General features: G+C 51.6%; 1 protein-coding gene across 4 annotated transcripts in view; it reads right to left on the bottom strand.

Annotated features, from left to right (window-relative positions):
* LOC142572267 (zinc finger MYND domain-containing protein 11) overlaps positions 1-12420 on the bottom strand; it is a 106133-nt gene that overhangs the window by 65176 nt on the left and 28537 nt on the right. The window contains exon 1 of one of the 4 annotated variants that reach the window (XM_075681242.1): positions 9426-9486. The exons of the other annotated variants lie outside the window; for them this stretch is intronic. Within the exon in view, the coding sequence (XP_075537357.1) occupies positions 9426-9471 (46 nt within the window). The 5' untranslated portion in view covers positions 9472-9486. Of the gene's footprint in view, positions 1-9425; positions 9487-12420 lie in introns of those variants that run through there. 4 annotated transcript variants of the gene reach the window in all.

Below are 12420 nucleotides of genomic sequence, written 5' to 3'. Positions count from 1 at the left end.
GAGAGGGCAGATTTAAGGGGGGGGGGGGAGTGAGTGAGCACTCTCGAGTGACCCCGGAGCCGACGTCAGAGCAAAGGAAGGGCGTGCGGGAGTTGCGGGCACCGCCGCCGCTACGCACGCAAGGCCAACGTCGCCACGCCTCCCCGCGCCGCTGGCAGTGGCGGAGCCGATGGTGCCAAGGTAAACCCACGCAAACGCCAGCGCCGCGCCACGACGACCGCCACGGTTTCCGAAGAGCGGGACGCGGGAGCCAGTCGCCCACCACCGCTCGCCGCCAGGGCACCGAGCACAGCTGCGTGGCTTAGCGTGGCTGGAGCTACGCCGCGGAGCGGCGCCGGCGGTCTCCCAGCGTCGCCGACAGCAGCAGGCGCGAGTGCGACGACAGTGGCCGAATCCCGGGCCGAGGAAACGCCGAAGGCACCGCGCGCGGGCACTGCACCGGCGTTTCGGCGGCAGCCGGAAGGAGGAGTGGGGTTAACGCACCGGCGCCGCTGTTACCGGGGCTGGAAGGTGGGGATCCCAAAGCGGCAACGCGCCGCTCCGTCGATCACGGTGCGACACGTTATGGTGGGGTTGTGAAGTTTGGTTTTGCAAGCAGGAATTCCGCGAGATAAAAAAATTACCGACGATTACGTTACTTCCTAATGCGAAATTTGAGCGCAGCAAATAAGCTGTTTCACCTTTTCGATAGATTGAGGCAAAGAAATCGAGCAACACATGTATGCGCTATCACAGAATTTTTTTTTTTTTTCACACGTATTCCTTTAACAAAAAGCGGCAATTTCGGCTCGGGCGGTGCACATATACAGATCCGCCGCCACCGATCTGGCTCTCTGATTGCCACCGCACAGGGCGAACGGCAGCGGCAATTTCGGCTCGGGCGGTGCACATATACAGATCCGCCGCCACCGATCTGGCTCTCTGATTGCCACCGCACAGGGGTTGCATTGGAGGAGGAGCGAAGAAAGGAATTAAGTTCGAGCCGGCGCTTTGACAACCGGAGACTCGCAGGAAGAGGGGGGAGGGGGGCGGCGTGTACACCCAGCGGCAAACGATGGGGGCAGAAGCGCGCGCAGCAAGCGGACAACACGATAAAGGGAGGAGGGAAGAGATAGCAGCGACTGACTGATGCCGCTGACGCCGATAGTGAGTCAACCCCAGCTGCGGAGTTGGTTTCAGGGACAACGCCGCCGATGCCGACACAAACAATATGATACCCTCGCTTCCGCAGCGCTAAGAACCAGGTCTAGCCGTGGTAAGGTGGTCACGTATTCGTCGACGTGCCGGGGCCTACGTGAAATAACCGGCGCGTCGGCAACTGAAGAGCACCCTATCCGCCACACAAGAACAGGGGGGGGGACCCTTTCCTCCTCTTTCTGCATGGCGGCGACGGTGTTCTATGCAGTCACGTTATCTTGACTCTCTAGCGGCGTCAGCGGTATCAGTCGGTCGCTGCTAGCGCTGGGGGGATGAAAGGGGGGCGCAGCTGGTTACGAGGCCGACGACGACGCGAAACCCAGGAACGGACGCCAAAGAGCTGCGCTCTAAAAACGTACAGTCGAGTTCAATACGAGCTGCAACACGGTGCCCAGGGTTGAAGGGGCTCCAAGACTGCTGCTCACGGCGACGCCGACAAGGAGGCTAGATAGACAATGATGGTCAAGACAAAGTGGTCAATTACGCTTAGAATGCTAATCGCACCGAAGAATTCCTTGCTGTCGGGGATTCGACTTACTAAACACACGAACACGGATCTTCTACCACTACCACGGCCGCCCAGCTGCGCCACGCCGAAAGCTGTTACACTCAGTGGCGTAGCCTTGGGGGAGAGAGGATACCGCAGGCTTATGCTCCCCCCTCACCCTTCCCCGATCGACCGCGTGTCCCGGCCTCCCTCCTCCGAAAAAAATATGGTTACGCCACTGGTAGTGTAAACAGTAAGAAATTGTGTCCACGGTGGCGTTAGCACTTCGCACGTGGAAAGTGAAGGTGCGCTTTCACTTCGCAACGTGAACTGGCGCCTCTATAGAACAGCAAAGTGCTGTTATTATTGAAAATCACTCCGTGAAGTGCTGCAAAATTGATTTTGCTTTGCGATGTCTATTTCAGTTCGAAAATTCAGAAGTCGAGAACAGTGACCGGAAACGCTAGAAGATCGGCTAGTGCTGCGACACACTAGTCTCCTAGGAAACGAAACTGAAACTGGCAGTAGAAGATCCATAAAAATTATCATAGGCGCTCCGAGACTTGCCGGTACTTCTGCTATGGTTTAGAAGTCTAAGACCTTCCTTTAACGCAAACACACACACACACACACAGATATTATATATATATATATATATATATATATATCATAACGAAGAAGAGGACGGTGCGGCAGTCATGCCTTTCGCCCGAAAAGCGAACCGTTGGCTGCGATAGAAAAGTATTACACAATGCGAAGAAAGGCTCGTAACTTCATTGGTCGCATAAATTGCAGTGAACGTTAACGTACTATTTAGGTTACCAAGCATCATGTCACGTGTCAAACATAAGCAGACCTCACTCGACGACCGCGAACACTCGCTATGACAACAACACTGGCACTATGAAGAGCGGCAGCCTCGGCCAACAAATTGCCCATCGAGCTGCCTCCCGCTGGGAGACCTCACTACGCTCCACGGATCCGGCAAGACAGAAGATCGCCGCCAACCGGGCTGCCAGCATCATGGACATGTTAAACATGAAACGTTTGAGTGCAGTGAGGTCCGGGCGGGGACCCAGGTGGCCTGGGAGGTCCCAAATTCTTTTGCAAAATAAAGTTTTTTCCTCCTCCTCCCGCTGCAGAGCGAAGCAGGCCCGGGAGAACACAGCGCGCACAAAGCCATCAGCCCTCGGCGAGCATAGCCTTTGTATGCACCCTCGGCAGATTACCTCCACGATAGGGGGCGCGCTGTCGTGTTCATCCCTCCTACTAAAGGAAACGCGCGGCAGCCTGCCTCCTCCCCTTCCCCTCGCAGACACGAAGAGACGGCGCGCATTAGCCTCGCCCCCTCTCCCTGCGTGCGCAAGACGCCGCGGCAGCAAGCCGCTATACTTCTCGATCCTCTCTCGCACCTACAGCACATAGTGCGCGGCCGCGATCTTCTTAAAGCACTTGGGACATTACACAGAACATTACGGCAACGGCGGAGATTCGCCTAGAGTGTCCATATAATTGCTATCGCAATAAAAGAAAAAAGCTGCTTCCCTGAGGTTGAATGCCTGCTGAAATAGTTTCATCGCCGAAGGCATGCTTATCCAACTGTATTCACGGCGCTTTAAGCATCAACGTAAATCAATCTAGACTGGTAAAGAATGCTTTGAAATATGTATATTCACTTAGAGGAGAAAATGAAGACACTTTCTACTCAGCGCGTCCTTTTTTTTGCTCGTTTTTTTCCTAGACAAAACCTACCGTCAGTGTGACGTCACAGGTTTTCGATGTACCATTTTAATTTAATTAATATATGGGGTTTTACGTGCCAAAACCACTTTCTGATTATGAGGCACGCCGTAGTGGGGGACTCCGGAAATTTTGACCACCTGGGGTTCTTTAACGTGCACCTAAATCTAAGTACACAAGTGTTTTCGCATTTCGCCCCCATCGAAATGCGGCCGCCGTGGCCAGGATTCGATCCCGCGACCTCGTGCTCAGCAGCCTAACACCATAGCCACTGAGCAACCACGGCGGGTGCCGTACCATTTTCTGTTCCCAAACTTGCTAGGTTGAAACGTTCGTTGGTTTAGAAGATAATCGAGTCTTTTCCCAGTAAAACAATTAACTATTTATCCGAAGAACATTGTCAACATCCACAGCGTCAAGACGAGCTGCTGCTAGAACTTCAGGAGGCGACGCCGTCTACGGCCTTTCGTTCTGGCGTCTTTTCTTGTAAAGACCTCTCTTAAGTGCGACCGCAACTGCGGCAGCGTAATTTACTAATACAGTTTAAATCGATACTCCTCATCCCTGTTTAGTGGTCCTTTAAGCCTGTCCGCGGGCACTGTCCGGTATTATCTAGCAAGTTTGATAACCTCTACAATGCAGCAAATCAAAGAAACAATAATTCACGAAGATAAATGGCACGTGTCGTTCATGCGCATCGGTCCGCGGTATCGGAACGCATGTGGGTGCGCTTTCCCTCGCCCCCTCGCCCCCTCCTCCCCCCCCCCATGACGGGCTGCCGATTCTACAACCGCTCTTAAGACCGCGTTCTCTCAAGGCACGCAGACGACGCCTTCCTAGAAAGCATTGTAGACAAGCGTTTCCCCGGTCTCGGCTATTTACGGTCACGGCTATATGACAGCAGGGGCTGCCCTGCTTCTAAGCTTGGAGGTCCGAAGCAAGGCTATGGTGACCGAAACTCATTGGATTTTACTGCGTGCAATCGACACGACGACGAGACGATGTTCGGGAAAATGACTAGTAAGAAAAATGTTATTCCAAAATTGTGCCACAACGTTTTCTCCTTCACTATTTTTTTTTTTTCATTCTTGTTGTGTGTACTTCTAAAGCGACGTGAAAGTATACCTGATGATACTGACTGGAAAGTAACGTACGAAGTGTGTGTGTGTTTTTTTCTTTTCATGTTCTCTGAAGAACATACCCACACCCCTAAAAAAAAAAAACAAATACTGCGTCCCAACAATCAATGAACCAACGATCAATAGAACTTGTCATTTTGTATAGTGTGCGATTTGTGTGCCAGAAAACGAAGGGAATCCATTGACCTTCTTTTTCTACATATTCTCGGGAGTCGCCATTAGTTACGAAGTTGCCGTTTGGCTCGACGCTTCGGTCCTTCGGGACTCCCCGTCTCTTTTCCGCACTCGTTGCAACCTTAATTGCCCTCACTTCATTCAATCCCTTCTTCCACACTCCGCTGCTTCTGTAGCCAAACACTCCAACTTTAGTCGCCGACACATATTCGCTGCTTTTTGACCTCATACTCTGCTTGTCTATTCGGGCACATACCCACTTGCCGCTACGTTTACCTGAATCCTACAAAAGTCACGTGGAGTCGCCTTGTAAGGCCGCAATACAGTGTTCGGGGTTTGCTGGGCCGAGCGAGAACTGTCAATTCGCCTGCAAGGGCTGGGTTCAGCGCTTCATGATAAATTCCAGAAATTGGAACAGTACTAGCTGTTCCTTTGGCTGCGGAGAAAATAAGTGGTGACATGAAACTTTTGAAATACTTCTGCAGGAGAGACCTTCGTGCTCGCGCTTCCTAGCAGAGAGAGAAACGCAGTGCGCTAGAACGGGAGTTTTACTTCCACAAGTTCAGAATACTCACACGCGCTCTACACGAGTGTGCTGTCTTCCATATGACATACGAGTACATTCTTCGAATCGCTAACAACAGACCGCTCTCACCAAGTTCACGGCGCACGCGCGCCTACCGTGTCCGCGCCCAAAGCTGTTCTCTCGCTGAACATAAAGTTCAAGGCAACCTTGAAGGAAATGCTCGCTAGAAGGCCACTGCTGTTTTCTCAGTATTTTTTTTCTTTTGGAGGGGGGGGGGGGGGGGGGAGGCGTCTACTTTTACACCTATTTGAAATGCACACGAGCTATTTGCAGAATCGTTTTATCATCTCTCTGCCTCCGAATCTGAAGGGCAAAGCCGGTTTCGTCAAAAAAATAAGAAGAAACCATATGAAGCAAACAGAGATCGAGCCACGGGGCAAACGAACTTATTTTTCATTGAAATGAAAAATAAGTTGAAAAATGAAGTTGAATAAATGCAAAAAATTAAAACATGTCCTAAATTCAAGCACTACGTGACGCCTGCGCTTGAAAGGATGTTCCACATCTGCCGCCGTAAGTTGCGCAGGGCTACATCTACCGTGTCCCAGGCTAACGTTAGCCAAGCTGATCAAAGAAAACAAAAAAGATTTAGATCAACAAGGCGCAAAATACAATTAAAAGACCTGCGGTGTTCGCTGACCAAAGGTACGTTGACGGAACATTGTATCTTGCACCGTGTTTTGTAAACACCTTTCTTTTCATTTTTTTTTTCTTGTAAGCACTTGGCTACGTTAGCTGGGACACCCTGGACACCCTGTATACTCAAGTAAATAAATAAATAAAAATTACCATACGCACGAGCAATACAAAACGCACAAATGACTGTTGAAGTTCACTTATTGCTTTTCTCTTCCGCGTATAAGCAAATGCGAAATCACCGTATGTGGAAGCTACGCTGATTCAGTGTCTGTTCAGTACCTCTTGCAGCTTTCCCCACATTTTCACAGAAACACACAAATACCCATAAATGAACGAGAAGTTGGTAACGCACCGCACTTGTAAGATACGAGTGCGGACCCCACCTGCGGCAACTCCCGTTTTTTGGCCCGCTTTCATTTCCATTTTTCTCATTTGTGCGCAACTCGTGGTCAGCTCAGTCTATACTGATACACCACTTCCCCTAACCATAGGCAGCTCCCCCCCCCCTTTTTTTTTTCAGAATGTGACAGGCCGGATCTGGTAATCGGAAATAGTGAAACGGGAGCGACGACACGGTGGGCATGAGCTCCAGACCTCGCGCTCAACTAAAATTCTTAAAAAAAAAAAAAAGACTGGGGTTCCACGCGGCTTGAAGCTAGTTATTCGAGCGAAGGCTCTGTTAAGCGTGGTTAGATGCGGTTCTTCAGTGCTTCTTCCCGGCGAGCTACATCGGCAGGGGTGCTCACACCCAGCTTGGCGCATGCGGCGAAGAGTTGACGCGCTCGCACTGGCGCGTGCTTCATTTATGGCGAGACTGAGCCAGCAGGAGCCGGCGAAAAAATCCTCACCTAGTCACGTGGTACACAGCGGTTCGGCTCGAGCGAGCGCAGCTGCGACGCCTTTCTACAGCGGATCACGTGACGTGACGTCAACCCTTGACACTTGCGCGCCGGCCGCTGAAGGTTAAAGGGACACTAAAGTGAAAAATGATTCCTTCTGCATCAGTAAATTACCGTTCTACAACACCAAAAACACCACTCCTACAACGATAAGACGTGTTTGGTAAGCCAAAAAAAGCGCAAGAACGAAATACGGGTGGCGACGCCTACTTAAGGTTCCCGCACCTGGGGACTGTGACGTCTTGGATTTTGATGGCATCTTCTAGGGCCTAATAATTATATATAGCGGTACAGATTGACTACATTGTGTTCTAAGGGAACCAAATACTAAACATGGCACGTTTCGGGAACTTTTATTCAGCCAACGCGGTCCAAATGCGAAAACATACTTTGGAATCCCTGACGTCACGCTCACGTACCGGCGCTGGGGGTTCCGGCGCGAAATTCAAATACTGATACTTGGACCTTCATTTTCTCATCTAATAATCAAACTATTTTTTGAAATGACTGCCTGCAGAGTTCTCAAACAATGCTTCATTAGTCTAAACTGATTTATTGTTTCGCTTTAGTGTCCCTTTAAACGCGCGCCGAGATTGACCTTGGAAGCTGTACTTCCGAGGAGTTCAGCTTTCACTCTAAAATATTTGCCACAGACGCCGTGCCACAGACGCGGGAGTCGACCGCACATCGTGATGGCATCCTATTTCATTTCCCTCGCAAATTATTTTATACCTGTGTCACACGGGCACATTTGGAAGGCCTTCCAGTCGACGGCCTTCGGAACGCCACAACTCTATCGACTCAAAGGAGTTGTCGCGCTGCTACACGGCACTTTTGAAAGCCGTTGAGTGGTTCAGGCGTTTCTCGCAAACTTGTGTGGCGCTGCGGATCTTTATTTTCGTTTTCATGTCACGAAAAGCAAAACAACATTCAAATCACTTAAAAGCGCTATGGCGGCGGTATGACGGCCGCCGGCAAAACATGGAGTAGAGGGAGAGTGTACTAGACAACATGGAGGAAGGAATGAACACAAGCACGTAGCTGTAGCCGAGAGTATGTGCAGTTTGCACATATCAAGTGGCAAAAATACTTCATTGAATAATTAATAACACTCATATATAGTATTTTTAGAGCATTTTGGTTACATTTGTTCTTTCTAACAGTGGGGAGTACGAGCACACTGTGAACGAGAGCGCATGTTCGCGCTGTTTCCGCTTCCGTTGCTCAAAGGCTATCGAGATTTCGATAGACTTGTAGGGTGCTCCGTTGACTCGATAGACTATAGACTCAGCGGCCTTCGAAACCGCCTGCGTAGCAGCTCGAACTTGACCTTTGAGTTAACTGACTATCGCTTGGAAGGTCTTCCAAACGCCCGGGTGACACGGGTATTACTTTATCTCTCCAATATTTCTTACTCCTCTATGAAACTTTTTTTTTTTCTGTGGCCTCCCATGTATTCTCACGAAGACTTTTCACTCCCAATCGAAGCTTCCCCGTTCACCTTTTCTTACTGCGCAATTTAATAACATCTTGTCTCCCGTAACTTCCTCGCCGTTCAATTCGATCTTCCTCAGTGCAGTTGAAGTGTCTACCATAAATGAGACAGTTACTGCGCTTTTCTTGTTAATAAGAATATATTTCTCCTCAGGGATGGAGGAAGGCTGTGAGCACTCGAGCTGAAGGGAGCAGATGTACCGACGTTCCCAAGAACGGCATCGCATGCAATTCGAAAAAGAAGGCGTCTTCAGCGCCGCACTGCAGAACTTTGTTTTCAAGAAACGGTGCCCGTGTATGCGATCTATACAACAGCGATCACTGCGCAGCCGCCAGCCTTTGTTTGCCCTTAAGAAAATGACAATGCTACCAACACAAAGACAGCGCGGTTGAGGCCGGTGCATATACAAATAGACAGCGAAGATGACTCGGCGCTTGATAGGCGGCGAGGACCTCCACGTCATCCAACATGACCGGAGTCGATAACAGTGAACCATCGACTTTAACGCCAAATCGCGCACACCATCTGCTGGCAGCCGTTGAAGTGTCAGAAGCTAGGCTATAGACAGCGCATGCGGACACCAGGAATTTCCTTCCTTCCAGATTTCCATTTCAGTTAGTTATGTAGAGTCTTATGGCGCAAAAGCAACTACGGCTGTGATGCGCCAAGGTTCCCATTGTAATCGAGCAAACAATTACTACGCCGCTGCGCCACTGTGCTACGGGAGTCGAGCGTGTCACGTGACTCAGTGGTAAACATTCCGTGCAGTAATGGTAGAAATTGACGACGTGCTTGTTACCGTCAATTTTCCTAATCACTAACAAATAATTCGTCTCAATCTTCCCCAGATTCGCTGTAGCAGCGATTTAGGCGGAGACAAACGTAAGAATGAAACAATAAAATTAAAAAAAAAAACGCGACTATAGGCGCAGGCCAGCGCACTCTTATGTGGTCTAGCTATCGCCTACCGGTGGCTAAACCGCACAAATCACGGAGCGACACAGCTGTTGTCACCGGCGATGGAAACTCGCGCGACTGCTAAACACGAGTCAAGTGTCAAGTCACTCACCGAAAAGCCTGAAGGACCTGAAGGCGAACATGTCCGACAGGACCATTGCCAGGTGGAATGGGCGTCGTAGTAAACCTCCGTGTACGCTATTCGGCTTTCCACACGCGCAACCTGACGCGCGGGCGACAGCACCGAAAGAAAGCTCCTTCCTGTAGACAGTGCGTCACACGGTCCGGCGGCCGAAAAAAGCGCAAGGTGCGGCCACCGCCGCGAACACAACAACACGGTGACGTCCTTCGAAGCGCCGCTGATGCTCCGCGAGAAGACACTGCCAAGTCGGTCGTGTCGCTACGTCGTTTCGGTCACGTGGGTTATGGCCGCCGACACCTTCGTTTATGGTGGCCCACTGCTGTCCACCACAGGCCGCACCAAAGCCTCCGCGACCCCCTCACGAACTACCCCGCCCAACACACATTCCGAACACAAATTGACAATAAAGGCGGCCGCGAAGAGAGAACGCTTCCGGCACGATGGAAAAAAGAGAGAGAAAGGGACGAATGGGTGCTAGGGGGTAGGTCGGGGGAGTACAAAGAGATACGATAGCAGGAGACGAAAGATTGACAACAGTAGCGAAACCGGCCGCGTCAATGATTTGCTGGCCACAGGAACAGAAGTTTCTGCCTGTGCCACTTCTGCGAGTGGCTCGGGAAATGGACGACAGTGCACACTGAGTTGAACCGAGAAATGAGGAAGGACAAGTGCGCACACAGGGAGGGAGAGAGAGAGAGAGAGTATAGACAGCGCGCACGGCCTTCTCGTCAGGAGGAGGTGAGCGGTCGTGTCACTCGGACAGCTCAGCTTTCTGACTCCGCGTCCTGCGCCGACAAGGCCACGAAATCTGAAAAGGCCGCGGCTGCAGAGATAAGCGCTGCCTTTTTACCCCCGGATCTCCCGCGCGCTCCCTTCTCTGTCCCGCGGCGCCGTCCTTTTCTTCGGCGCAGCAAACCCGCAGTTGCGACGGCAGCGAGCTGTTCGGGGCTAACAAGCCGATAATTGCCACAGCCGCGCAACGAGACACGGCGGCGCATCGCTTTGAAATGCAACCGCGTGGGAAACTAAAGATTGCAAAAGAGAGAGAGAGAAACGAACGAAAAAGGATCGCGCCACCGACGCTGTCCGCAAACAGCGTTTTCCAAACAACGAACAGAATGCTTTTTTTACGGCTTCCGAGCGGAAAAGTCAAAGCCGTAGGCGAAGAAGAGCAAAACAGGGGCGGAGGTGGGTGATGGGGGTGGGAAGGGACCGAATTGGAGGCATGGGGAGACCTTCGCAACATCTATTGGGGATGAAACGTAGGAGAGTCGCAACAGGCTAGCGTCTCCCGCGTAAAAGGAGTTCCCGCCCATCGGTCAACTAGTGGCAGTTTAGAAAATGAGTTCTTCTCGACGCTGTCAAAGGGGTGGCTACTGAAACACGCACCGACGCAGGTCAGGTGTGAGAATAGTTAGCTTAACGGGGGAGGGTGAGGTGGAATCAAAGAAACAACGCTGAGCCACAGTTAAACACGGCGGCTTCGTTTACCCGTTCAACAGCTGGAAAATCGAATATCTGAGAAGCGACGCGATTCCAGTTCACATGCTCCGTAGAAGACACCACCTCACTCGCCCCGCTGCTACTGCGTTTCTCTCTCAGCGACGCTCGTGTTGGCTCATGTCACGCTGTACGAGCTATCCATCATCCGTGTAGGATCTCTCGTGTACAAGGCCGCACGCTGTAGGCGGTCGCACCAGCTTCTGCTGCACGCAACACGGAGTTGGCGCCGCGGCCCATTACACGTCGCAGTTGCTTTATCCCGGTTCACGGGAACACACGGCGTAGGGGCTCCTACTGCCGCTTTGCTCGCGGAACCCCGACGCCAACGTCACCCGGCGCGGGACGCCCACCTGCCGTCAATGCACACACGAACGAGATCGCGCCCACGTTAGCTGTATACGCAGCAACTGCATCCGCAGGCGAAGTCTACGCCACACGCATCGACGAAACCCACGTTTCCCTCTTGCAGTACGCCGAGGAGAAGTACAGAATAACGAATAGACACAACCGCGAAAGACGGAAAAAAAATTTTTTTTCACTTAGCAACGAACTTGGGAGGAGAAAAGTCCGATAGATGAGGAAGGCGAAAAGGCAGCGGGCGGGTGTGTGTATATACGAGGGGACAATATGTGCGCGCGGTGTATGGGAGGGGAGGGAAGCTGCCACGAGGGCTTTCCGATATTACACGTATATACAGAAGGCGGGCGAACAGAGCGCGGCCGACCGCGGCAATCGATAAGTCGATACGCGCCGCCTTAAATATAAACGCGCAAATTCCCCCGGCGAACCACGCGCGTCGAACCTGCGTTCACGCAAGGCCGGGGGAGGGGGGAGGGGCGCTGACGCGACGGTCAGACGCCGCCCGACTAAATAACAGAACCCCCATAATTGCGTTAATTGCGGCCCGCGTATTGTGACGATTCAGGTACACCGTGCTAGAAAGGCGCGGAGCTGCAATTCGCGCAGGCCGGACAACTCATTTCGTGGCGCGTGGCGGCAACTCGTTCATCGGCTGCGATGTAAATGGGCTCGCGTCGGAACAGTGTATACCGCTCAAACGGAGGGCACGTGCCCTGCGTGATTCGAGCGTCCACATTTCGCTTCAGAAAGACGGGAGCCAATCATGCAGACATCCGCCCGGTTTAGTTATACACTCGGGATAGGAGAGAAAAAGGCGGACAGACAACGCTGCACGATGGCTTTAAGATGAAGCTGATCCTGCTATACGCGCTAAAGAGAAGTGTGCATAAGACGCACTGACTTAAGAATTAAGGCAGGGGAAATGTTTGCTGGGCTGCAGTTGGTGGATGAATAACTTTATTGAGGTTGGTGAAACTACTAAATGGATGGCAGGCTTCAGCAGACGCACATGTAAAGTCTCGTCTGTCCTTTCTATGCGTTTCTGTTCGTGTCTATGCCCCATTTAGCAGTCTAAGTGAGCTGAGAAGTCTGATCAAGTTTT

The sequence above is a fragment of the Dermacentor variabilis genome, chromosome 2 (assembly GCF_050947875.1).
Source record: "Dermacentor variabilis isolate Ectoservices chromosome 2, ASM5094787v1, whole genome shotgun sequence".
Classification (NCBI taxonomy): domain Eukaryota; kingdom Metazoa; phylum Arthropoda; class Arachnida; order Ixodida; family Ixodidae; genus Dermacentor; species Dermacentor variabilis.
The sequence above is the reverse complement of the archived record's forward strand: the minus strand, read 5'-3'. Positions and strand labels throughout refer to the sequence as shown.